We start from the raw sequence: 26,406 nt of genomic DNA, 5'->3' as shown, positions 1-26,406 counted from the left end.
TAGTGTAATTTGTTTGTTTTATAAAAGATTTAGAGGAATCTTAAATTGTCTGATGGGAATGTCGCCCCTACCAACATGGCGGCCGCATAATCACGTCTGTCTTCTGACTTACCACGTTAAAACGAGAAATGAATCACTTCACAGCGCGACATTAAACTTTTTCTCTGGTGTGGTGGCAATACGCTATCATAAAATCAGAACGTATATGTTTAATAGTCTTCGTCTTTCCTTTTTTCACACAAGTATTTGATTACAGAATCGAATGCGAGTACTTTCGCCACCTCTGGTTGGCCCGCCGCTGGTCGGTGTGCTGTCACGTGGTATCACAAGAACGGCCATGTTTCCGAAACACAAACAACAAGACTAGAAGGCAGCACACACACACATACACATACACGCGCACACACTGATGCGACCGTTGGAGGAAAGCGAGGAAGAACAAAAATACGACATTGGCCACGGAGCACGGCTTCCCGGGAGTACCATCGTGTCGAGAGAACGCGTTGACGAGTGTTCGCAGAGCGATGCGTGCAGTAAATCGGCTGTAGGCGACGCAGCCTGGCTGGTGGTTGCGATTCGAAACAAGTGAAGGTAAGCCGCGCTCCGAGTGCGCCTGGTTCCTCATCGCCAGCTAGCTAGGTGGCTAGCTTTAGCCGCCGTGCTGTTAACATGGCGTTGCGATACGCTGCTGACTTTTTGGGACTCCACGCGCTTGCTCTTTTATTTCCCTCTCCTCCCTCGCCCTCGTTTGGACTTTGCAAACGAGCGTTGGACGTTGTCGAGCTGGCGTACGAGCAGGCCCGAGGAGCCCGACACTCCGCCCCCCTTTCCGCCATCATAGTTGCTGGTGTCATTTGAACCTAAAGAGGCCTCGGCCATCGACGCCGAGCTTCAATGCTACTAGCTGCGCACAAATGGCTTTTTGCGCGATAACAACACCCTCACTCGATCTATGCCATCGATTCTTTCAACCCCCCCCCAACAAATACTAGTTTCACAACACCAAACAATGTGCATCGCGTGAGTCACCGCGAGGTATTTGGTGGACGTTGCTGCTAGCTTGTTTATTTTGCCACTAGTTCCCATTGAAGGTGCACCAGAGAGTGAAATCGGCTTTTAACGCCGCGTTTTGAAGTCGGAATGCTTTGCAGAACAATCATGATCAAATACAAATGCGATCAAAAAAAGATAGCAAGCATCGAGATTGAACAAAGATATTTTCGCACTCAGTTGTGCTAAATTGTAAACTGCCTGGAAAGTCACTGTTACAATTAATGTAACACAATCAGTCATTTTTAAAAATATATATATATGTACATACATCGATTAGAGAAAATTGCTCCAAATTCACACTTAATGTTCTTTTGATATCTGTAGTTCCAAGTGAAAGCAAATTTGCAAACATATTTCCAAGTACTGTGCTGTCAAATTGACATAATGTCCTGTTTTTGTAAAAGGGTTGAAAAGTATAAAATCGTTTTAATAAATCTGATTAATTCATTTTGAAAAAAATGCATTGTACTGTAATATGGTTGTGCACCGTGTCAGGATCATATTTTTTTTTACAAGTCGATACCCTTGGTAGGTCTTATTTTTTTTAATGATTATTGTGCAGTCTAAAGTGTTGAAAGTCAGGTGAAAAAAAATTCCAATACAATGTTCATAAAAAATTCATTTGGAGCTAGTCCAAACAAATGATGCAACCACAGTAATAAATCACTTGAAAGGGGCATAGTCCTGTAATGTGTGCTCTCTTTGTCAACAAAGCTAATAAAACAGAGGTACTTAAGATTATCACAAGAAAAGTTGCGTCGGTTTGCTAGCTGACAATTGTGGAACCAAGCTGCTTGATAGCTAGCTGACTTAAAAAAGAGCGATGAGCAAAATCTGTCAAGAATTGGCTAGCTGGATTTTTATTTTGTTGCCGTGACATTTTTTTTTAAGGAAAAAATATTTAATATAAAGGTCTCTCCTCGTTTAAATACAGTTCTTGGGCTTCTGATTTTAGCGCTGGCCTGGAAATAAGTAGTTCGTTTATTTATTTATTAATCATTTATTTTGTAATAGTTTGTGTGTATTCGTCAGATAAACTGATGCCTTACGCCCAAAAAATATGAACAGGCTGTAATGCATCAAGGCGTTGCTTATCAGTTCTTTTTCCTTTTCGTTCTTTTCCAGTGTCGCAAAAGAAAGGAGGACAGGAAGTCAAGGCGTTACCTGGAGGCTCGTCTCCACCAGTCCACATTTTAGCGAGCGAGAAAGGCGCCAAGCTAAGGGAAGGAAAGGAGGACGAGCACGGGGAAGACGAGTGCGAGTCGCATCTGCTCTCGGCAGCTGTTCAGCAGCCTGTTTTCTTTTTCTTTGTTTTTTTTCTTTAGGGCTGTGATTTTTTTTTAACGTTTGCTTTTTTTTTTGATGAACAGGTTCAGGTTATACGTTTAAATGTGAGATCAAACTGCTGTAAAAAAAGTCAACAAAAAGATACAGAGCGCAAGAGAAGGAACGAAACAAATACTAGCAATTACTCTATTTTTGTTCCATTGATAATTTCCAAAGTTCCTTTTTTTTTTTTCCCTTTCTTCTTCAATGTTTTTACAACCTTAACGGGCTGTGAGTAGCAGGAGCTTCCATTCTCCAATCTTGTCGTCAAAGCCCTTCCTTACCAAGCACGGACTGATAACCTGGTACCCCTCAAGCACCTACAACTGGCAGCTATTCTTGTGGATGTGTATTTTTTGAGGTGGGAGGGGGGCGCCCTGTGACCACAGCTTAAGCACCACTCGGCCTTCAAGTCACCCCAAGCCTAACGAAACCAAGCCAGCTCCAGCCTGGTCCTGCCCAGTCCAGCCCCGCTCGCATATCTCTGGACGGGGTGAGCTTCTACGCGTACGTCAACGACGCAAACGTATGACGCTGACGACGATGCTTTTGCTTCGCAGATACTCACTTCTGTGTGGACGTGAGGAATATGACTGCTGAGACTCTCAATTTCGGCCCAGAATGGTGAGGCGGCGCCCGCTAACAACTGCAATAATGCAAATAATGTGTCTTAAAAAAAGGAAATTTTGTGTCCAAAAATGGTTCCGAATATTGCAATGTCGATATTTGGAAGCTGACTTTTTTTATTTAAGATTTTTTTTTTTTTCTGGCGGCAAAATAAGCAGGCTCAATGAATATGTATTGTTATTGAGGCTTTTATGGTTCTGGAAAGAACGAAGGATGCAAAGTGAGTTGAGGGTTGATTTTTAAGTCGCCACCGAGGCTTCGTCACTTCCATTTCCGCTGGCGTCCTCCTCGCCAGTGGATGTTTGCGCAGCGATTAATGGGAGGTGTAGCCTGCCATTTGGTCACACTCCATTTCGTGCTGCGGCGAGCGTTCTTGGTCCGCGGCCAGACGGGGGAATATTTCTCTCGCTCGCTCTCTGCACATCTGCAGCCGCTTGCCTCTCACTCCGGGCCCTCTTTCCCTCTTGTCTTCCAAAAAAAAAAAAAAAAAATGGCATCATGATTTGAATAGGTTGCTAAAGTGTAATAATCAGGAAAAAAAAAAATCTTGATTAATCTAGTGAGGATCTATTTTTTTTAACCCAATTGGCTTTGTGCTCCTGTTAACACCCTCTTCCACCACCGCCACCTCTCAGAGGTACATATGGTTTAGATGTGGGGCTGTGAGTCAATAAAGCTCCTCTGAGAGGCAAGTGAATGGAGCCATTGTTCAGCTCCCGGCCTTGGAAGCCGGTCCTCCTCCTAGCAGCTTTTTTTCCCCCCCCGCGCCGTCAAATTGGAAAGCTAATATATTACAAAGCAGAGTGCATTCATTCCAGTGTGGGGGGTGACACTTGATTTGTGACAGAATGTGAAGTCAGCGATGGTTCTGTGTGTGTGTGTGTGTGTGTGTGTGTGTGTGTGTGTGTGTGTGTGTGTGTGTGTGTGTGTGTGTGTGTGTGTGTGTGTGTGTGTGTTGTGTGCGCGCTTTTTGATCATTCGGATGAAAACGTTCGCAGTTGCGTATGAGCACATTTCCTGAATTCTTAAGGTGATCTTGTTTATTGTCTCACAACTGATTTATTTATTTTTTTGCATGTGTTGGTTAAAAAATAAATAAGAGAAAAGAAAATCGCGAAGGAATTACAATATTGATTGGGGGTTATTCTTGACTCAAACCACAAATTGACGCCAATGTTTCTCTGCCCCTCCCAACCCAGGCTCCGTGCACTGTCCAGTGGGGGGAGTGTGACGTCCCCCCCTCCTTCCCCCGCCATGCCAAAGTACAAGCTGGCCGACTACCGCTACGGCCGAGAGGAGATGTTAGCACTTTATATCAAAGACAACAAGGTAGGTTGCGCGTCGTAATGCGCTCGCTTTGTTTCGGGGTTCCCGCTGGTTCCCCTGAAGGCAGGCTCCATTGTCGTTGCTCGTAGGTCCCAGAGGACATGCAGGATAAGGAATTTGCTGCTATTCTGCAAGATGAGCCCATGCAGCCCCTGGCACTGGTGCCTCTCACTGAGGAGGAGCAGGTCAGGTTCCGAACTCAAACGGCAGCGACACGCCAAGGTGAGCCTCTCCGTTGGCTGACATTCCTGACATTCCTCGCCCCGTTCTCCCCCCTTGCAGAGGAACTTCTCCATGTCTGTGAATAGTGTGGCTGTCCTGCGGCTCATGGGAAAAGGGGCGGGCGGAGCCGCCCCTGCCGGAGCGGTGCGAGGACGAGGCGCCACTCGAGGCAGCAGAGGTGCGATGGCGAGAACGATTTGAAATATCGCAAAGTTAAAAACAGACGACGATAACAAAAATGCGTCGGCAGCTATTCGGGGAAACAGTCGAGTGTCCGTTTCCCTCGTCTTTTTCCAGAATCTCGGAGGAGCTCGCTTCCGATTTAGATGGCTTTGTCACATGCTTCAGTGTGTGTTTGTGTGTGAACAGGGCGGGGCCGCGGGGAAGGTGGATTCTACCAAAGAAGTATTGAAGATGCTGAGGTTGGTTTCGGGCGAAGCTCGAGAGAGATACATCGTAGCCAGAGCTGGGACGACCGGTAAGGAAGTATAACAAAATAAATAATAAAAACTGAACAAAAAATAAATAAATATATATATATATATATATATACGATATATTAATTAATTTTAATTTTTAATTTTTTTTTTATGTATATATATTACATTTTTATTATTTTTATATATATATATATATATATATATATATATAATATATTAAAAAAATATAAAAAATTATATATATATATATATATATATAATTTTTTTGCAAATTGTGTGTTATTCACAGGAATAAATGTACAATTTTCCTTCTTTGACGTAGCGCATTTTAAAAGCATTGACCAGGACTATTTCAGCCCTTTGCCAGCCTGCCATTGATTTGCTTCCTCGGCCCAATTTCAGCGGTGAGCGTCGATTTGAGAAGCCGCTCCGACGGGAGGTGGGCCGCCCAGGCTTTGAGGAGTCCCCCGGTCCCGGAGGCTCTGGAAGGAAGGAGCACGCAAGGGCTGACAGCGATAACTGGCGTACGCTCCGGGAGGAGCAGGAGGGGGAGGAATGCGAGCCGGGAAGTAATTGGAGACTCGCTGGACCCCGCAGGGACGGTACGATGAACACAAACACTTTCGATTTCCACACGTGCGTGCGTCATGAGGTTCGAGCCGGAGTGATTTTGTTTTGTCAGATGGCGGTCCCCGCTCAGCAGGCTGGCGGGATCACGGCTGTCCAGGTGAGAGTCGTCGTCGCAAGTTCGACTTTGACTTCGGGGGTCCCGAGAACCCGGGCGGCCGCCGGCGCGCCGGCAGCGACGGGCCGGAGGACGACAGGGACGGCCTGCCCGAGTGGTGCATGGATGAGGAGGATGGAGGAATGGGAACGTTTGACTCCTCTGGCGCCTTCATGCCTATGAAGGTGAGCGAGTTTTGTTTCCGTCTTAACTGTCAGTCGAGCATACCACTGAATCTCTCCGTTCCCTCGGGTCGCCGTCTCGCAGAAGGCTGGCAAGGAGACAATCCTGGAGGACGAGTTGGAGTTCAAGGGCATTGAGGAGGAGGAGGAGGAAGAGGAGAGTCTTCCTGACATGGAGAGAAAGAATGGTGACGGAGACAAAGACAAAGGTGAGATTTAATCCAGTGATCTGCCGCACAGATGTTGTCGCCTGTAGATTTTAATCACTTTTTTTTTTTTTTTTCTCTTCCCCTTCCTTCAGAGAGTAAGGAAGCCCCGTCAGCTGCAGTCGATGGGGAGGCAAAGCCGGTGGCGCCTTCCTCCTCCCCTCCCGCCCACTGTGCCCCTCCATCCCTGGAGCCCCCGCCCGGCAACAGCGGCCCAACAGCGGACGCCGCTCAGCTGAGCAACAGCCTCCCTTTAAAGGACAGCAGCCCGCCAAGCGAAGGTACGAAGCCGAGAGCAGCCAGAGAGGCTCATGTTGACATTTTGGTTTGATATCCAATCTGTTTATTTGCGGCGATTGAATGTCTTGTTTACTGAGACAGCTGCTCTCGCTCGATCCGGCGGATGCACTGCAACACTCGGCTGACGCGTTCAGCTAAAATTGAGGAGGTGGAAAAAAAAAAAAAAAGAACTAGACTCCATTTATTTGTGTGTCAGATTTGGTGGCTCTGGCCGTAGGCTCCAAGTCCCAGGTGAGCCCAAGCTCCGCCTCCTCCTCAGCGCTGCCTCCACCACCGCCATCTTCCGCTGCTCCCCTCCTCCCCTCGTCTGGGGTCGGAGACACCGAGGATGACGAGGGCATGAAACATCTCCAACAGGTCTGCGTCTCTTCTCAAAAGGCTTTCTTCTGGCACGCTTCCACGTGGCGCCGACTCAGCATTTTTGCGTGGTTAGGAGGCGGAGAAGATGGTGGCGTCGCTGCAGGACACCTCTTTGGAAGAGGAGTGTTTCACGCAAGCTTTGCAGCAACAGCAGCAGCAGGAGAGCAGGAACACGGCAGCCGCTCTGCCTCTGTCGCACGAGGCCGCCATGAAGTGGTTCTACAAGGACCCGCAGGGGGAGATTCAGGGTATCGCAACGGACGTGGATTTGCGCAGTCGCCAACGATGACGTAAGAATTAAAAAAGAATGCCAACTCTCGGCTCAGGTCCGTTCACCACGGTGGAGATGTGCGAGTGGTTCCAAGCCGGCTACTTCACCATGACCCTCTTGGTCAAGCGGGGCTGCGACGAGGGCTTCCAGCCCCTGGGCGACGTCATCAAGATGTGGGGCCGCGTGCCCTTCGCCCCGGGGCCCTCCCCGCCGCCCCTGCTGGTGAGACAGCCACCACCGACGCAGCGCCCGCAGCCCAGCCGCGGGCCCGCCGCGACTGTGAGTCAGAGCTCAGCCAACATAGACCATGGGAAGGGGTGGATGCAGAAGGGAGGGAAGATGGTAATAGCTCTCCATCTTCTAAGGCACAACAAACATCCCGTGCATGCCGAAAAGAGTCAGCGTTTGCACTCGCAGACGCTCGCCTCGCCACCGCCGACTAACGAATCCTCTGTCCTCCTCCGCCGTCAGGGAAACTTGGACCAGGAGCGTCTGAAAAAACAGCAGGAGCTGGCAGCGGCAGCTCTTTATCAGCAGCTCCAGCAGCAGCAGTTATTCCAGCTCATTAACAGGTGAGTGGCGGCGCGCCCCGGGCTGCCGCCGCCGCCGCCGGGCGTTTGCTTCAGTCGCTCTTTGTCGCTCGGCAGGTGCAGTGAGCAGGGTATGATGCCTTCGATGAACAGGTCGATGTCAGTGCCAGATACAGGGTCCATGTGGGACATGCATACCTCAGCTTCACAGCCGTCAGGTGCGCGGTGGTCTTGAGAGCCAGGCAAACGTATAGACGGACGCTGTGCTTCAAATGCTCTCCTGTACCTTCACGCAGGTGGTGAAGCCAGTCTTTGGGACATAACAATGAATCGTTCTACTCAGGGTCCAACTCTGGAACAGCTTCAAAAGGTTTGCTTTGACGACTTGCTTGATTTTATTCGCTCTATCTTGAGTTCATGCGGTGGTCTGGATGCCTTCCGTCCAGCTCCAGCAGGAGAGGCGAGACGCTGAACTCAGGGCGAAACGGGAGGAGGAGGAGCAGCAACGCAAGAGGAGGGAGGAGAAGAGGAGGCAGCAGGAGGAGCAAAAGAGAAGGGAGGATGAGGAACTCTTCAGACGCAAGCAGGTGACCGATTTTTCCGTTGGTCCCCGCGTCCGTTTCTCCCCGCCCCGCCCCACGCTCGACAGCCATAACAGGTTTCCCGTGTCTTGTCCGGGTGTCGTCAGCAGCAGGATCTGATTTTGAAGTTGCTGCAGCAGACTCCCCAGCAACAGGGGCCGGTCGCAGGCGGCTCCAGCTGGAGCGGGGCTTCTTCCGCCTCGCTCGCCAAAGCGGGGAAAGCCCTCTCTCTGCTGGAGATGCAGCAGGAGACCGAAAGACTTCTCAAGCAGCAGCAGCAGCATCAACAGCAGAGAGCCCAGCAGCAGAGGGAGCGGGTATGCAGATATCTCCCGTGTCTGCATGAAAAAAAATGAATGTCCGTAAAGCGCAATGTCATTTTTTTTGTCTCTGATTTGCAGCACGCGGGCATGTCGATGGGGAGCTCCTCCATGGGAAGCCAATGGGGAGACGGCGTCGGCATCTGGGGTGGGGCCGGAGGCATGGAGGGCAAAAGCGGCGGCATGGGCATGTGGGAAGAGGCGGTGAAGAACCAAGCCAGCCTGCGCGGCAACGGCAACAATAACTTGGGCCTAAAGAACAGTCGCAGCAGCCCTTCACTCAGGTAACGTTGTCCTTGGGCTGCTTTTTGTTTTCCGTAACGTTCCACTCATCTCGTTTGTGCGGGTGGGCCCCTCCAGTGAGCAGTACATGATGCGTCGCAAGCGCACGGACGAGGAGGAGAAGCTGCTGAAGCTGTTGCAGGGCATGAAGCCTCAGGACGGCTTCACCACCTGGTGTGAGCAGATGCTGCACGCCCTCAACACCTCTGCCAGCAACTCCTCGTCTCTGGATGGTAAGATTGCTCCCGCCGCCGTTTGGGTCCAAGGCGATTGCGACACTTTGCTCCTCCCCGTCCGGCGCAGTTGCTACGATCGTGGCCTACCTGAAGGAGGTGGAGTCTCCCTATGCAGTGTTGGACTTCATCCGCTCCTACCTGGGGGACACAGTGGAAGCCAAAGAGTTCGCCAAACAGTTTCTGGAGCGACGTGCCAAACAGAAAGCCAACCAACAGAGACAGCAGCAGCAGGTAAACCGGGAAGGTAGACTCAACGGCAACGTTGACTCGACTGAAATGTTTTTCGTTCTTGGCGGTCTCAGCTGTCAAAGGAAGTGGCTGGCCTGAACATGAACTTCCCACTGCAGGTAAACGCCAAACGCTGAAAATGTCGCAAAGGACGTAAGGTTTGTACCCTTAGCTTGACGTGCCCGCCGCGGCGCTCTTTTCGACAGGACACCATGCGAGGTATGAACGCTAGCACCCTGCAGTCCATGTTCCAGGCCAATCACATGAGCAAGGCTGGTCTCTATGACAACCAAGGAGGGAAGATGAAAAAAAAACAGCCCATGATGCTGCACTCTGATCCCAGCATCTTAGGTACAGTACGTCGTCGCATTTTCTCGTCGGGGTCACGCCTTCTCAACTTTACCTGATTTATATGTAGTTTTGATTTATATGCAGGATTCGGATTTTCTTTTCGTCGCGTATCAGGTGTCATGGCGGAACGGCACATTAAGATCCCCCAACTATTTATTTGAAATGTAATCGTTTGCTTATATTCAAGCTTTGCGTGAACATCGATAGTGCACAGCAAATGAGAACATCAGGGGCCCTAAAATTGAACCCTGTGGAACTGTGATACGTTGTTCATTTGTTTCTTAGAAAGAAGTCTACTTTTTATTATTATTATTATTTTTTTAATCACATCACAATACATTGATTGCCTGTGCCTTCTCCCGCCCGCAGGCTACTCATTCCACAATACGGCTGAGTGTCTGAGCCTGAATGAGATGGAGATGGTGGAGGATTACTGATGTGACGCAGCGCAGCAGCAATAGCTACCTGAGGCCTTCTTGTCTTTTAATCAGACAAACCTGATGATGAATGTGCACTGCTAGGGGAACCCGGGGGGCTGGGGGAAGGGAGCAGGCCCAAGAGGAGGTACGAGGCGGTCGGGGAGGTGCCGTTGCGGGCGCCACTCCTCTTGTGCTTGTGACACAAAGGGGCTCCCTGCTGCACCAGTTGAGCAGGGGCGACGGGGGGTGGGGGGTGGGAGGGGGCGAGCGTTTCAAAGAAACATGGGTATCCTCTGGCACTCAACATTTTAAGCACCTTATACTGAACTAATGCACTTTATTGAGATGGGATTTGAATTTTTTTTTTTTTTTCCGTCTGTGTGTTTGCGTGCGTGCGTGCTCAGAATCAGTGTGCATGCGGTATGTGTGCATCACAACTGGAAGTGTTAACACGGGCGGGGGGGGGGTCTTGGGGTGGGGGGGGTGAGCGTTTCAAAGTCGGGGACCTTTAAGTTGAGAGCAAATCCTTTTTCTCGAAAGACAAACACTGTTGATATTTCTGTTTTGCATTTTTTTACGTTTATATAAAAAAAGTAAAGCTATTGAAAAGTGGATTATAAAAACTTGAAGATTTGCACTTGCCTAAAAAAAAAACAGAAAATCCTAAAAAAAAAAAGGGGTTAGTCGTAGAAGTGGATATTTTTGTGAATGACTGTTGTGTGAATGGTTCTTGTCTGTAATACACCAGTGTGCACAATGTCTTTTTTTTTTTTTTTTTAAGTTGCTTACCAATATGTGTGAGACGAAAGTGGCCATTCTTGAGTTGTTGTTTTTTTTTGGGTTCATATGTTTATTTTGTGTGTGTTGACTAAGAGAAAGGGCAAATTGCACAACAAATCCTTTCTCCTAGCACCTCTTTCTCACCCCACTTTGGTGACAAACTCTTGTTGTCGTTGAATAACTTGGGAATCACAAGCGACGAAGATGACAAGCTTGTGTGCGGATGTGCGAGTTGTGTACGCGAGAGCGATTGTTCATTTACTGTTGAAAGAAATGAGTCGAGACTACAGGTACTCATTTTCAATAATGTGCTTTTTTTTTTTTTTTTTTGTGCGTGTGTGTATGAATGCACATTTGTGCCTAAGAACTCGGGTGCGTGGCCATTGAGACATTAGCTCTTTTTCAGAGTGAGTGTGTGACGTGTGTCAGTGCTCAGCACAGTGTATGTCAAGTGCGTGTGTTTTTTATATATATATATATATATATATATATATATATATATATATATATATAAAAAATATATATATAATATATATATATATATATATTTGATGTTTCTAGTTCGATCTGGGGGTGATCACGTTGCCTTTTTTAGCTCGAACTTGTGAATGAAACATTGAGGGGGGGGAAAGATGCAGCATCTTCACGGTGCATGTAAGGTTAGCATTGTTACTTGTTCGTTGTTGCAATTTGATAATGACGAGTTTTCTTTTTGTATGAGAAATATATACAAATATATACATTATATACAAAGTTTAAAAAAAAGTATTTGGACTAAGATAATGAGCACTTGGGGCTGCTATTTTTGTTGTTGTTTTATTTTTTTCCTAAGTTGTGATACTTTTTTTTTTTCTGTTTCATTCTCGCCATGTGAAGTGTATTTCTTTCTTAAGAAAATCTTGAATGTATTCCAAAAAAATGACAAGAAACCCGTGCTGATATTTTTTTTCCTCAGAAGATTTCAAAAATGGAAACAAAATACAAGGAAGCTTCAAAGAGGAGTGTTTTTTGTTGTTTTTTTGTTTTTTTAAGTACACAGACAGTGGAGGAGAAAAAAAGAACTGTGGCAAGATACAGTTGAACACACTGCCTCTACAATCCTGATCGTACTAATGGTGACTAAGAATCAAAAGAAAGGACTATTTCTATTCCATACTGGAGCTTTGGTTGTTTACAAACCACGTGGATATCAGTGGGTGCATTTCTTTTTCCTCCCTCCCCCTCATTTTTTTTTTTTTTTTTTTTTTTTACCCCCATGTAAAATGGGCAGGGTTTGCAAGGACGCTTCTGCCGTCGCCGACGAAAAATGGACAATATCTGCCTAACTGGAGCTTTTGGACATTGCGATGCACAGTTGGGGAAATCCAAGGATTGGCCTCCATTATTTTTATTTTTTTTCTGTGTGCGTGGAATGGAGTGCAGGGCGACGCCAGTCGGAGAAGGAACTGAAAGGCAATACGAGTCTTGGGCTCAGTCCTCGCCAGCACTCAACCCTGCCCTTACCGACTCACCTATGCACTTTTGTTCAATTCAAGCTGTGAGGTACCATTTTTGGGGACGGGAGCACAACGGGAGGATGATGGCGTCACTGAAAAAAAGAAATTTCCCAAAATGAACTGAAAGACTGGAGCCTCCCGTACATAAACCATATTTTTCTATCATCTTTCAGAGTAGATTACAAGACGGCTTGTGAACGGATGAAGAAGAACTCATGACGCGACATTTATGTAGAAGTGAATGGCTTTTTTTTTTCTAAGAGAAAAAAAGAACTAAAAAAAAAACTTTAAAAAAAACAAAAACATCCAACCCCCTCCCCCTGGAGTTAGACAACTCCAACAGGACTCTTAGCAAATGGATGTTGCCATGGCTACAGGATTGAACCATATGAGGTCCAAACCTTTGGCACTGGTAAGAACCCGGATCTCCATGTTGACATCTTGCCGTTTACTCAATGTAACTCACGTTCTGCTCTTTCTGCTCACAGCAGTTTGCCTGCGTGCCGCTTCTTGCCGCATCCGGCGAACTCGAAATGGTTTGCGGACGAACACAGCCGCCGCGAGGACAGCCGATCCGTCTGCGAGCCATGACTCCGAAGTGGATCCTAACCTACCAGCAGGACCTGTTTGGATGGCAAGGACAAAAAAAGCCCGTTTGAGTGGATATGGAGCCTCCACAAAGCCTTGCAGCTGTGCATTAGGCTGGACTGAAGACTTGTACACACACACACACACCTCACACACATGCACACAAAACACACAAGACTTTGACATAAGTCAACATTTTGCTCCATGTCACACTGATTCGCCACACACAGTTCAATTTGGGGCTTTGTGAATACTGTACATATTGGTGTTTTTGAGTTTTCCCCTCTCACAAATTTTGCTTTAATTCTCCAGTTCAACATGCCTTAAAACTGTACAGTCCAATCCTCGATGGTTTCACTGACAAAAGAATTTCAGTCGAACAAAACCGCGCAACAACTTTGCGCTTTTGTGCCGGCCTGTCTGGTTATCTCAAGAACAGAAAAAGCAACTTTTCTTGACCATCGCGTGTGTATAGATTTTTGGGCTGGTGGTCGACTGCTCCCCTATTTTTTTTGTTTTCTGTGAAGAATAGTAATGTTTAGATGCGTGGCTGGTGCAGACTGAATTCAAGTGCAAAAGTCTGTACTGTTTGGAGCTGAGCTGAAAGGACGGAAGGTAAATCCATTTTGTTGCCGCGTGACCAAATATCAATAAGCAACATGTCAACCTTGAAGCCAAATTAAACCAGATCATTGTTCAATTTAGATTAAGGGTATGGAGGTTTATAGTTTTACAGAATTTGTACATTTAATGCTTTTGGATGATTATTGTGTGTATCGTGTATTTGATGTATGATCAGATTTCATAGATGCTGCCATTTCCACTCATTGCAGATTTATTTTTGAAATAACAGCAATGCAGTTTGGATGTTAGATTTGTCTTGTACTGGAACAGATTTGTGTTAGTTTGGACTAAGCTAAAATGGATTCATTAGCCAGTCTTATCAGGTGAACAAAATTGATAGTTAAGATAAAGCACAGGCCAGTGTTTCTGATCGGTCATTAATCGGTGCAGCTAACACCGCCGAGTTTAAATATGCATATCTGATCATCTGGTTGTATTTGGCATTTCTAAATCAAAACACACTAACGATGTTTTATAAACCAATCAGCTCAGCTCCTTTTGTATTAGACGATGAACGTTGCAGCGAAAATCAAGTTTTAAAAAAAATAATCTTTGCATTATGTTCTCTCTGCTCTCACTAGTCTGAATAAAGATTTTGCCTTTAGACAAGTGAGGGTGGGTAAATAGATCATATTGCAAAGAATGTTTTCGACGTGACTTCCGCTTTAAAAGAGCATATATTATTTTTGGTGAAAACAAAGCAACTGAAAGATGTATATAATTCGGATTGTTTTGTTTGTAGAACAAAATAAATACTAGCAGTTAGCCACTGACGCTTGTGTTACTGAATGTATCTGTCGCTTGAGAAATCACGCACACCAAGCTAGTCTCGCGAGACTTGACGAACACATGGCTACCCACCACAAATGGCACCTTTCGCTCAGAAAAAAAAAACATCCGAAATAGAATTAAAGTGAACTAACGCTGCACGATCCTCGGTACAATCCAGTGAAACCTTCGCCTCAACCAGGAAGGAGTATTTGAACTGCGTTTTACAAGATTAGAGGCCGGGAAAAGCCATACATAAATTGGGTGAGTGTTCGAATGCTAATGCTAACGTGACGTATTTTGTTATTTGCGCCAAGGTTTGAAACAAATGAAAGTGGGCGAATTTTTGTGGTTGGATTTTAGTGTGCACAGCATGCTTGAGACTAACGTGCTTGATTTTGCGGCAAATAATTTAAATTTTAAGGTATCAAAACAAGCACAATGGGCGTAGCTTTCATAGCTACAGGTGGGGTTGGATGGCCCCAGTTGTTTTTCCTGGATTATGAATATATGTATTAAATCTATATAATATATAGTACTCGGGCGCGCCGGTAAAATACGTCATTCCTGTCGCATAATTAACGCCTTTGTTAGTTTGAATAAATAAATTGGATTAAGTTTATTATATTTATTTTATTTAAGATAAGTACCGTATTATTTCTTAAAGGGTGAACTCAAGTACAATTTAAAAGTAATAGTTCTCCATATAACTTAAATTAGAGCGAATATTTTTTTTTAAATCGTAAATTTTAAATGTCAAAAAATAAAATGCAATTTAAAAAAGGAAAGATAAATAAATGCGCAATGTATGTTTCGCAACATATCACTTTAACAAACAATACATCAAGTAAAATAAAAAACAGCAAATTAGAATAAATTTATCATTTATGTCTTTACACCTGTGAAATGTCAACATATTAGCTTAACAGTGATGTCTAAAACTGATTGTTGGTTGTGCAACACATGAATTTTTATCTAAACTTAAAAAAAATACTACGATGCAATAGAGTACGATTGCAATGTCCTTTCTAATAAAAATAAGTCTTGATGTTCATCTGTGTTATAATGCGTGTGTTCTCTTTGTATGCAGGCCTGTGGGTGCTGTAATGTCCTCGCCTGTCAGCATATTTCGAAAGCCATACTGCAGGAGGCAGGCAGACCACATCTGTGCGTTTTTGACAACCCTCCGCCAGAGAGCAAAAAAATCATGACTGACGCGGCTATTGGCCCTGAAAGCGCATCGGTAGAGGTGCAGGACACAGAGTCAAACAACGAGCCGCCCCAAGAAGCGGCAGTCGGCCAGGAGGATCAGGACGAAGGAGGCCTCACCCCTGCTAAACGTCCCCGGCTGGCTGAGGAGGGGCAGGGGCTGTGCGAGGACTTCCAACCAGCACTCACTGACATGGAGCAAGAAGACCAAAGTAGAGGACATTTTCTCATTGTTTGGCGTCGGGCCGCTTTTTACCTGGAAATATTTTCTGGTCTTAGCGACAGGAGCTTCCCTGCACGTCACAGATGAAGAGGCGACGACTGCGGGTGGGGGCACCGAGGAGCAGCAGAATATCGATGGTGGCCATGATGGAGAGATGCAGCCAGAGGAGGAAAAGTCTGAGTCTGCTGACGGTCCCAATGAAGCACAGCAGTAAGTTGAACCGAGCAATACTTTTCTGTGGGTTTGTATGAACATGACTCATTTTCTTTTCTGTCCTGCAGCCTTCCCTTCGACTTTTCCCAGACCCCCCAGGTCCTGACGAGTGCCTGGAGTGAATACTGCCATTTCTCAGAGAATTACCTCAAAGGTTGCAAATGGTAATTAAAATTACCGATCAATTCCGCTGTATACATTTCTGTGTGTGATGTAATCAAAGCGACTCGTCAGGGCCCCGGATGGTTCTTGTATCCTAAGCAACAGTGCGGACAATGTGCTCCGTGTCTACAATCTTCCTCCAGAGGTTTACACCTACAACTGGGATGCCCTGCCGGAGATGGTGAGGATTACTTAGGTTCGATATTTTCTTGTTACTGTGGCTTGCAGAAATGTTAAATATACATTGAAAGACTAAAACATCTTTGTCATTAGTGATATCATGTTTGTCATAATGGTGATACTTGTAGCAAAATATTCTTCTTGTTGGTTCTTTATTTAAAACAAATAAATGAGAGAAAATCTCAAGTTTATAAAGTCAGGCATCGCCCGTCAAACTCATTAGAATTCCTCTACTGCCCTCCTCAGGCCAAAGTTGGTATTGCAACCTCAAGTAACCTTGACTGAATGTCAATTACAGTCTTTGTAAAGGCAGAAAAATAATGCCGTTTGGTTTTAGACAATTAAGTGAACACTGACCTTCGACCCCCCCCAACCTTTTTTTTTTTTTTGACAGAGTCCAGTTCTGAAGATGGCTGAAGGAGACACCGTGTATGACTACTGTTGGTACCCCAAAATGAATTCACTGGAGCCCCACTCGTGCTTGTGAGTGCTCGTCCGCGACCTTTGTGGTGAAATGCAGACAAAATGTTTGTGTGCTCTTTTTTTGTCTATTCTGCCTCCATGCGAGGATCCTAATAAGCTCGTGTTGTTTCGGGCGGCGCTCCAGGCGCGCAGCAGTAAAGCGACATAATTGGCCACTTCCCGCCACTGAAATAAAGCGGCGATGTCGTTGCGGCTAATTTGCTTTGCGCTAATTAAACAGCAGTGATGTCGTTTTGGGCTTTGCGTGATTACACTCAGCTGGCAGTCAGAACTTCTAGAATGGGGTTTTGATTCACAACAAATATTAAAAAAAAAAAATAATAATAATTTTATGACCTGTCGTCCACAGTTTTGCTAGCAGTAGCCGCGACAACCCGGTCCACATCTGGGACGCCTTCTACGGCGAGGTGCGGGCCAGCTTTCGTCCCTACAACCACCTGGACGAGCTGACGGCCGCCCACTCGCTCTGCTTCTCCCCCGACGGCTCGCAGCTCTACTGCGGCTTCGACAAAACCGTCAGGGTCTTCTACACCGAGCGGCCCGGCAGAGACTGCGAGGAACGCCCCACCACAGGTCGGCCGGAAACCCAAATTCAAGTGACGGAACTCGATACTAGTTTGTGCCGGCGGTAAATTGTCTTTAATCAAACGACATCAGCTTGCCGAAGCTCGCCGAACTGTTTGACAGCGGCATCGAGTGAACAGACGGCACCCCGCCATTTCGCATTTCGGCTTCAAGAAAACGTCCTATCAAATTGTCTCTGCACTCACGACAACTTTGGCATTATTCCAAGCACCCTCTAATGATGCGCCTCTCTTTGTTTCCAGCACGTTTGTTTTTGATAATGGCGGCAATTTGCGGCACTCTTCTTGACTGACGACGCTTTGGCCAAAACAATCTGCCGGCGTCTTTATGTAACTTTGAAGCGGTAGTTAGCATAAATTGCGTTGCGATAGGAAGTCTTTGATGCTTTTTGTCCTTTTTTTGATGATGAAACCCGCAGCGAAAAAGCAAAGCGGCCAGAGCGGCATCATCTCCTGCCTGGGCTTCAGCCCGTGCCAGTCGCTGTACGCCTGCGGCTCGTACTCGCGCTGCGCCGGCATCTACTCCTGCCAGGACGGCTCCCTGCTTACACTGCTGCCCGCCCGCCACCACGGGGGCCTCACCCACCTTCTCTTCTCGCCCGACGGCTACTACCTGTACACTGGCGGCCGAAAGGTACGCGGGACGGCCCGACAGAAAACGCTCAAAAATCATTCAATTCTATCAGCTGCCATTTTGAATTTTTGAATGGGAACGATTGCCAGGATCCCGAGATCCTGTGCTGGGATCTCCGAGAGCCCGGTCAGGTGGTTTTCTCTCTCAAAAGGAACGCGGGAACCAATCAGCGCATCTACTTCGACCTGGACCCGTAAGTGTGCGTCCTTCCGTTCGCCGTCACGCAAGACGCCCCTCCCACTCGTGTTTGTTGTCCTCTGCCAGGTCGGGCCGGTACCTGCTGAGCGGGGGCACGGAGGGGGTGGTGTCGGTTTGGGACACTCGGAACCCTGCGGGTGGCGAGGAGCTGCTGCAGCCTGACTTCCAGTTCCAGGCCCATTGGGACTGCGCCAACGGCGTCAGGTACCCGCCTCCCGCACATTCATGGCAAATTAGTTCCTGAAGTAAAAAATGTTTTTATTGAGTTTTCATATTCATAATCATTCAAGTTCATTTTTGGATATTTGTTTTGATTTGGATAAATTAATTTATTTAATTTTTAATTTTATATTCATTTATTTATTTATTTATTTTGGATAAACAAATTTATTTTATTTTTAATTTTATATTCATTTATTTCTTTTCCCCCTTGTGTGTGCGCAGTATCCATCCGTTCCTGCCGCTGGTGGCCACATCCAGCGGCCAGCGGCAGTTCCTGTGGCCCAGCGACGGCGAGGGAGACTCGTCGTCCTCGTGCTCGGACGCCGAGGGAGGCGACGAGGCCACGACCTCTGCCGCCCGCGCCGATAACACCCTCAACTTGTGGTGGGCCGGACCGTGCGGATCCCCCGAGGCCCAGGAACAGGAACAGAGTGAGGAGGTTTCAGAAATGCAGAGCTGAACTCAGAATTTCATCAGGCGAGACCGTGCCAACCGCAAAACGTTTTCTTCCTACGAGGAGGCAAATGAGGACAATTGGGCGAGAAGCGTTCTATTTTTATTCTTATATTTTTGGACGTGTTTTTTTTTTTTCTTTTTGTCTGAAGTGCCAAAAGTGTGTAACGGATCACGTGAGCTTTTTGGTAAGGTGTTGAAAATGGCTACTTATGCAAAACATATTTAAAAGCAACAAATTTGAATCGTCGTTCAAATTGCCGTCCACGGGCTGTCAAGAGCACACAGAAGAAACAATTTTAGCCTACTGCCTGAATTATTTCCGATACTTTTCCGACCGACGGGCAAAATGAAATCTAAAATGGACATAAATTGGTAGTTCGCATTTCCAAAGGAGTATTGAGGCTAACGTGGAAAAAGAGAGTACTTTAATATCAGAAAAGAGAAGTCTACTTAAGTATTTTTTCCCTTGAAGATTTTCTTGTATTACAACATTAATGTCAAATTCTGTGCATGCTTTTATTCTTAGAAATATGCAACTTTATTTGTGCAGTTTACAAATTTATTCTCAAATATACAGTCTATTTTTGCTTTTTCAAATACTCCAGTCGTAGCACTCGCTGTGAGACGTGCCGTTTGCTCTCTCCTGATTTTGAAAGCAATTAAAGAGCATCACGTCAATGCACTCCGCGCGGACCGTATTCGAGGCGTCTGTCGACCTTTGCGTTGGAAATGTTAACCCGCCACTCGATGCTTTCACCTTTTGCCCACCACACCATAGTCGTGGTCCTCTGGAGTCACGGCTCGGATGAGGGTGGGGGGGGGGCTGCGGCGGATGTTGCTTAGCAACCGTCGCCGCCTCAGGGGAGGATAGAAGCTACAAAGAACAGGGAGGACAAGAAAAATGAAGGGAGGTGTAATCAAAGATGTTGCTGAGGTCACACTGGGTCGCTGGACACTACATTAGGTACACCTACCCAACCATTGGCTGGAGGCGCCTATTTCGAAAACCGTCATAGCCACCTTTAGGAAAAATAAAATGGAAACCTTTGTTGACAGCTTTTGTGTTGATTTGTGTGCCCCTCTTGTTGCCACTGCTCGTGTTTGTGTGTGTGTGTGAGTGAGAGTGTGAGGTGCAGCTCACGAACACACAGGAACAGACTGATGCTGAAGGATAAAGATGTGCAGCGGAGATCTATCAGCTACAAGGCTGGTGAGGGTTATGTGTGCTCATACTGACTCACACACGCACACACACACATGCGTGTAGCAATCTGTGTGTTTTATTCCCATCAAGGTGTGTGTTTTGCTGCTGGAGCTCTTTGTGCTGCTGCACTCATCTTGCTGTGGATGAAAGTCAGCAGGAGACATTTCTGATTTTGTGTTATTTGTGTGTGCGTATGTGTGTGTGCGTATATGTGTGTGTGTGCTTGTGGACAAGACACAAGCCCCTGCAGTCAACAGGGAGGCGATGAAGTCATGGAGGAGAGTTGAAGGTCGGCCCACTAAAAGAGGCCAACAGGCAGTAATGTGGAGCACCATCATGTTGTGTGTGAAAAAGAAAGAAAAAAAACCCCAGAGTGGATTGAATTCTACTTAATCAATTTAATTAAAATCTGTGACACCAAAGTTGAATTAAAAATGTAGCTACAAAACTTGCTTACTGACCTATCACCTGCTTGTTATCTGTCTGTGGCCTAAAATGGCGGCAGTATTCAGTTTGTCCACATGATGGCAGTAGCATCCCTAATTTGAGAGTATTTTCAAATTGAACCCGGTGTGGGTTCATTTTGGTAAATCCGGAACCTTGCGGGCACCCAAAATCAATTAGCATGTTTTGTTTTGCGCGTGTGTTACTCAAGATTGAGCATCAGCTTTCTCTTATTGGTTTTAGACTCTGTATATTTTTTCAACAGCACGCACAATTAGTTCATCTCACGTCTTTTTTTAATCCACTTTTCGAGAGCGAGCTAAAAAGCCTTGGCGTGTCTTTTTTGGATGTGTGGCGGAGGGGCGCTCTTGTTCTTCCATCGAGGATAAATGGATGTTTTTTCCCTTTTTAGTCAAATAAAACGCACCTGGGCTCAGCGGTCCGAATGAAGAAGTGTGTGTAAAATAGATACTTTACGACTCGCGCCCTGTTTTTTCTTTTCTTTTCTTTTTTTTAATTTCCTTTCCTTTCATTGTGCTGCGTCGGTGAGTACCGCCTACCAGTCGTCAAACTGGGATATTTTCCCGTTGCACATGAGTTTCACTCCCCCCCACCCTCCCTGCTCGGTTGCGGTGTTCCGGCCCTGGTCCTGGCGGTTCTGCCAGTACGCGGCGAGCCTCCGTGCAGGTCGGACCAATGTCGCGATTGTGACGTCCTCGTGTTATTGTGCCAGCCAGTCGTTGAAACATTTATTGGACCCAGGCTCGCTTCGTAATCCTTTTTTTCTTCATCTAATTAAACTACCCAGCAAGTTTTTATTCCCCCCCAAGCAAAGTGAGGATGCTTTTTTTTTTTTAAACTCCTGAAATAGACGCTTCCATTTTACCCCATTTGGATTGTTTTCATATTTCGTTCAATTCTCAAATTGAGCTTCGTGGATGTACAAGCTATCTGGAAGAATTGTGCACCGACTGGACTTGATGAGCGTGGAGATGTGGAGCCCGGTGGCACATTTTTAGCCTTTAAAGCGGCTTGTATTTTTGTTTTTGGGAGAAAAAAAAAACATCATCAAGAAAATTGTATGCGTATTTTGGCTGTTGTGTTGCATGAGGCGTCGGGGCAAGGTAATGGGAGAGGGTGCACACACAACAAGGGACCGTTGTTCGAAACTGAGACAATTGAGGCACAAGAAGAGAAACGCTGCTGGCTTCTGATTCATTTGACAACATTGGATTCGCTGGAGTTCTATTTGCGTCCTGGACCGAAGCCATTCGTGTGTGCGCGCAAGGAGCACTAATGGCACATTAAAAGTCATGGGAATGCTGCTGAAATAGACCACAAAGGTTTCTTTTTTTATTATTTTTTTTATTTTTGAATTTTCATTGATCTCAATGCATACCGGGCCCACGAGTTTCTGACTCCCCTCCACTTTTGGAAGTCTTCTTTTTCATTTTTTCTTTTGTTTTTGGCAGCATCACTTGTGGACCGAATTCGGAGATGGCGGGTCAATGGAGTGTGAATGGATTGTGGGTCTTGCTGGCGTTTGTACTGGATTTACTGGGAACCACCGCCAGCAACATGGAACCCATCTACTGGAATTCTCTGAACGAGAGGTAAGGATGCGGAAACCGATACGCATTTTGGGTCCAACGTGGTTCCAATTTCTTTGGAGTTTGCCACCCGTGGTGACAAAACTGGAATCAAAAGTCCTTTTCTGTCGTGCCAGTGAGTTCAAATGTCATGTTTAGCATTTAAAAGCAATTGACTGACGGAAGCTTTGAGGGTCATAAATAGAGCGCCTGCTTTTAGAGAGAGGAAAAAGTCTCCCCTCCGGCAGGTGAAATTCCTTTTGAATGCAACAAGTAAGGAGTGGAATATTAAAAAAAAAAATGTTCTACAAAGATTCTTACGTTTTGTTTGGAGACGGTCGAACACCTGTACAGTCTGATGACATCCAGTCCAATATCTTTTATCAGAGTCTTTAATCATTGTCCGTCGCAGTCTTTAAAGAAAACCAATATTAGTGCCGTACTGATAAGATATGAGAAGTTCCCAGAACAATACATCCATCTTTTCGTCTGTTATGTGTCTGACTCAGAATGGCATTATTCATTCAAATGGAAAAAAAAAGATGATTTGAGATATTGATTCAGCTCAAGGCACCACTGAACTTCTAAAAAAGCGAGCGAGCGAGATGTGGGAATTTGTTATCAACGCGAGAGCACTTCTTGTCTGTATTTCTTCTCGAACCATGAGCAAATCCTTGAATGCATCTTTGAACATTGCTGCTGGTGCCTTCAGACTGTATCTTAAATTTGCACTCGGGAACTGGCTGTGTTTTTTTTTTTTTTTTTTTTGTGGAACTGTGTGCTGGAGGCAACGGCCAGTCTGGCTTCTCCCCTTGCCGTGCGGGATGCAACAGTGTACGGGAGCCCCCCCCCCTTCTACTGTGGAGCCAGGCGTGAAGCCTCTAATGAGGGTTTTTGTTGTCAGCAGTGGGTGGATTCAGCCCATAGGGTTGGATGGGAAGCCAAGTTTGCTAGGCCGTTGGGGGTGGGTAGGGGGATTTTTGCATTTCTGGCAAAGCTAACTGCTAGCAGGCTTTTCTGGCCTTTACAGGTGTCTCCGTGCTATTGTTCTCCAACGGAGTTTAGTGTAAGGTGGCCTGGATGGCAATTAGTGGCGGTACGGAGCTTTGACGGAGAACTGAGTCATCTGCAAAGGGTTTTGCTCATATATGCAAAGTACAAAGCCTGTTGTACGCCATTGTGTGCCTTCACAAAGCTTAGCATTCATACTTAATCAGCTTAGTCTGTCCTTCACTTTATTTCTTTTTGACACACATCCATGCACTTTCTGCCTTTCCCTTTCCATACTGTCATGTTTTAGAGTTGTGGAGGAAAAAAGAAAAACAGGAAGTATTTAGATTTTTTTTATTAATCTTAAATTAATTTTCAGGTATCCAGAGTGTTGATTTTCGGATGACATTACTTTTACTACTCAGCCGCCAATGGCACAATGTAGGAAAGATGGGTTGTCTGTTTTCTGTTCGCAGTGCTAACAAAGCTGTGTTTAGCCAGAGATGGGAAAAATCTTGCCACAGTTTGGCTTTAGCCACAGGTGCTTGAGCTCATTCGACAAGTAAACACGTTTGTTTACCTGCCGGCGAGTAGACGCACCTGTGGCTAAAGCCTGTGTCTGCGTTTAGCTAACTTAGCTGGCGTGTTATCACATAAATGTTGAACCGAAACTCCCCCTAGTCGAAAAATTCACCATTTTCCGACATTCATCTGTGTAATCTGAAAAATCACTTACAAATCAGGGGATTTTTTGATTTGATTAACATTAATTGAGCTTTTATTTTTGGGGGGTCATGTTAGCAAAGCTGGCATTTAGCTAAGGAATTTTGATTGTATAAATGTTGAGCCAATGCTCCCTAGTGCCAATCCCTAAAATATCTGCCCGATTTTGGAATTTTATTTTATTTTTTTGTTGCATTTCACAACATTAGCAAAGCCATCGTTTTGCTAACGAATTTTGCGTTTTGATAGCATCAAAGTTGAACTAGCTAGTTTAGGCTTTAAAAATATATATATTTTTTTAAATTTGTTCTTTTAAACGTTTACTTGTGTAAAAGGGTTACATTTACTTTAACCAGTCTTTTGTTTATTATCAGCAGCCTTTTTTTTTATTCACATAAATATCAGATATTTACTTATATCGAAGGAAAACATATATAGTGTGTTAGTCTGGCACGTAATAGGGAATGATGTGATCGTACCGGGCAACCTTTAATGACTCACTTAGATGATTTCCCAGAATGTGCCGAAATAGATTGTTGAGATGATCTAATGGGGCTTCTCGTTGCCCCCCTGACTTGATGTGACGTGCATTGAGGATCTTAACAGTGAAAGGTCGATTACTTTCTTAAATGGATGCAAAGGGAGTCTTTTTTTTTTTTTTCAAAGTCGGTGGTCTCCTCACGCATGTTGTAATACTGTTTCGTTTCGTTTAATCCCCCTCCCTCCTGCTTCCAGTTCCTCAATAATTCATTAATCGCCTGCTAATTGGCACCAGATAAAAGACAAGCTAACTAGGCTAAGTGTTCCTACCGTAAACAACAACGACAGAAAAATGAGAGTGAGGAGATTTTACTAGAAATCTTTTCGCCTGAGTGGGAAGAGTGTCATAAAAGGTCACAAAAAAAAAAAAAAATCAAACTGTAAATAAACAGGAAAGAAGATGTTCTGTACAAAAAAACTGTTTTAATAGGTTCGGATATTCATAACAATTTGTTTACAGTCTGTTTGTGGTTTCATCAGTGCATCATATGTAGAGGTGTTCCTAATAATTTGACCGGTCCACAAACGGACCGTTATCTTGGTCACGTTTTTTTTTTTTGTATTGCTTCCAATAGGATAGGTGTCCCTAATGAAGTGGTCAGTCTGTGTGCAAGTGGTAGTTGAAGCACTTTACAGCTTTACTGCCTCGTAGTGTGAAAGGGTGTCACTGTGTCACGCAAACACACACACACACACACACACGCACACACACACACACACTCGTCCTAAGAAGGATCATCCAATCCTCCTCGCAGCTTTTTTTTTTTTGTGAATGTGATTTTTAGCAAAGAAAAATAATTCTCTGTAATAATGTACTTAATAAAAACATAGGCTAATCGCATAATTCAGTAAAATGTATAGAGTGAAACAATTTTTACATTGTGACTTAATGCTGCAATCAAATTGATTGTACTGCTCCTTATGCTGTGCCTGCCTTGACCACCGGGAGGCAGTATAAGACACAGAGAAGAATAGAAATGTTTCTTTTTTTTATCTCGGTAAGATACTGTGACATTAAGTTGTGGGTGGGACTGAGTTTAAATCAAGTTGCATTTTAAAAAAGTTATTTTTCATAGAAATGTGTTTAAGCCTGTGGGTTTTATCTGTCTATGTGTGTTGCACCACCGTTTGTGTTCAAATATATCTATTGCTTCTGAAACGGCGATGATTAATGCTAACCGTTAGCATGTAAGTGGCGTTTTACATGGTTTGATAGCATTAAGCTAAGCAGGCAAAGTGCTATGGTTGTTTGAAACGCATAGTAAACCTTTACTAGGAGTGGAAATAAACAGTTTGATGCCACTTTTCTGCAGGGGGGGGGGGGGTGATTGTGCCCCTCTTGAACCGCAACCCTCAGCGCTTCTGCAATATTTAAAGATGATAGAGCGAAGATAGCTCGGAGAGGAAATGCGGTCGGGTAATTCTGTTCGGTTCAGATGGAGACAGAGTGACTGATTGTCTTCGGGTCAGAACCGCAGCGAGCCGCTTCCTGGCCACATGCGAGCGGGTAAAACCTCCCATTCCTCACGGCTGACACCTCTCGCCACGTGCAGCCCGCAGGAGGTTTGACCCGGTGAAATCCGGTAAGCTTTTAAAAGAACTTTTTGGGCCGAACCGGCACTTTGATCAGCTCGGCGTGAAGCCCTCGGCGAACTGGCAGCTCTGGAGTTTCTATAATAAGTTGAGGGGAAGAAAGTTTAAAAGCTTTAACCTATGTGTCTGGTAGAAGTTGTTGCCATGGTGACCCATCATTTATGTTAGCGCTCTTTAATGGACCTTCGTCAGACGTACACGGACTTTGATGCCTCCTGCTTGACCAAGCTTGAGAAACGGAGAAAGCAAAAGTGGTGTATTTTTCAGAGTCAAACATTATTGCGCAATCCGGATTTTACCATGTGTTGTAATTTATCGCAAAAAACAAAAAAAAAATCACGTCGCGGAACCTAACTCTCGTTTCATAAATATCTCAAAATATTATTGTTATTATATCGCGAACGTCTCCATGGCAACGCGTTGATGAGCCAGTTTACCTCTCAGCCCTTCTCATCCTTCGGCAGGCTTTCTCAAACGCTTGCCCGTTTGTGTGTGTGCGCGCACAGTTGTAATTAGCGC

At 45.5% G+C, this 26,406-nt stretch overlaps 3 protein-coding genes across 10 annotated transcripts in view; all 3 read left to right on the top strand.

Moving 5' to 3' along the window:
- Positions 1 to 316: 316 nt before the first annotated feature.
- On the top strand, positions 317 to 11,147 carry gigyf1a (GRB10 interacting GYF protein 1a). 6 transcript variants are annotated; one of them, XM_049732616.2, is made up of 25 exons: positions 317 to 591; positions 2,179 to 2,872; positions 2,940 to 3,003; positions 4,206 to 4,335; positions 4,422 to 4,517; positions 4,615 to 4,732; positions 4,924 to 5,032; positions 5,397 to 5,596; positions 5,677 to 5,903; positions 5,986 to 6,109; positions 6,202 to 6,387; positions 6,603 to 6,763; positions 6,840 to 7,014; positions 7,093 to 7,316; positions 7,509 to 7,609; positions 7,691 to 7,785; positions 7,864 to 7,937; positions 8,014 to 8,154; positions 8,256 to 8,465; positions 8,550 to 8,752; positions 8,829 to 8,983; positions 9,054 to 9,217; positions 9,289 to 9,333; positions 9,421 to 9,565; positions 9,935 to 11,147. In XM_049732616.2, exons 3-25 carry the CDS (start codon positions 2,969 to 2,971, stop codon positions 10,000 to 10,002), a joined length of 3,186 nt encoding a protein of 1,061 aa, XP_049588573.1. In that variant the 5' UTR covers positions 317 to 591; positions 2,179 to 2,872; positions 2,940 to 2,968; the 3' UTR covers positions 10,003 to 11,147. The 6 variants fall into 6 exon arrangements, with proteins under 6 accessions (XP_049588573.1, XP_049588556.1, XP_049588548.1 ...); XM_049732599.2 differs by having other exon boundaries at positions 7,093 to 7,379; XM_049732591.2 differs by having other exon boundaries at positions 7,093 to 7,379; positions 7,685 to 7,785; positions 8,262 to 8,465.
- Positions 11,148 to 11,298: 151 nt separating this feature from the next.
- wrap53 (WD repeat containing, antisense to TP53) lies at positions 11,299 to 19,859 on the top strand. Its single transcript, XM_049732565.1, has 12 exons — positions 11,299 to 12,672; positions 12,749 to 14,504; positions 15,331 to 15,661; positions 15,729 to 15,882; positions 15,954 to 16,049; positions 16,120 to 16,228; positions 16,622 to 16,710; positions 17,060 to 17,283; positions 17,714 to 17,928; positions 18,018 to 18,121; positions 18,193 to 18,330; positions 18,571 to 19,859. Exons 3-12 carry the CDS (start codon positions 15,448 to 15,450, stop codon positions 18,806 to 18,808), a joined length of 1,581 nt encoding a protein of 526 aa, XP_049588522.1. The 5' UTR covers positions 11,299 to 12,672; positions 12,749 to 14,504; positions 15,331 to 15,447; the 3' UTR covers positions 18,809 to 19,859.
- A 1,193-nt stretch (positions 19,860 to 21,052) lies between these two features.
- efnb3b (ephrin-B3b) overlaps positions 21,053 to 26,406 on the top strand; it is a 43,824-nt gene continuing 38,470 nt past the window's right edge. The window contains exons 1-2 of one of the 3 annotated variants that reach the window (XM_049732458.2): positions 21,056 to 21,795; positions 21,925 to 22,065. In XM_049732458.2, coding sequence (XP_049588415.1) covers positions 21,950 to 22,065 — 116 coding nt within the window. In that variant the 5' untranslated portion in view covers positions 21,056 to 21,795; positions 21,925 to 21,949. Of the gene's footprint in view, positions 22,066 to 26,406 lie in introns of all 3 variants that reach the window. The other 2 variants (XM_049732459.2, XM_049732457.2) reach the window with 2 other exon arrangements.

The sequence above is a fragment of the Syngnathus scovelli genome, chromosome 1 (assembly GCF_024217435.2).
Source record: "Syngnathus scovelli strain Florida chromosome 1, RoL_Ssco_1.2, whole genome shotgun sequence".
NCBI lineage: Eukaryota > Metazoa > Chordata > Actinopteri > Syngnathiformes > Syngnathidae > Syngnathus > Syngnathus scovelli.
This window is presented reverse-complemented; position numbering and strand designations above follow the sequence as displayed.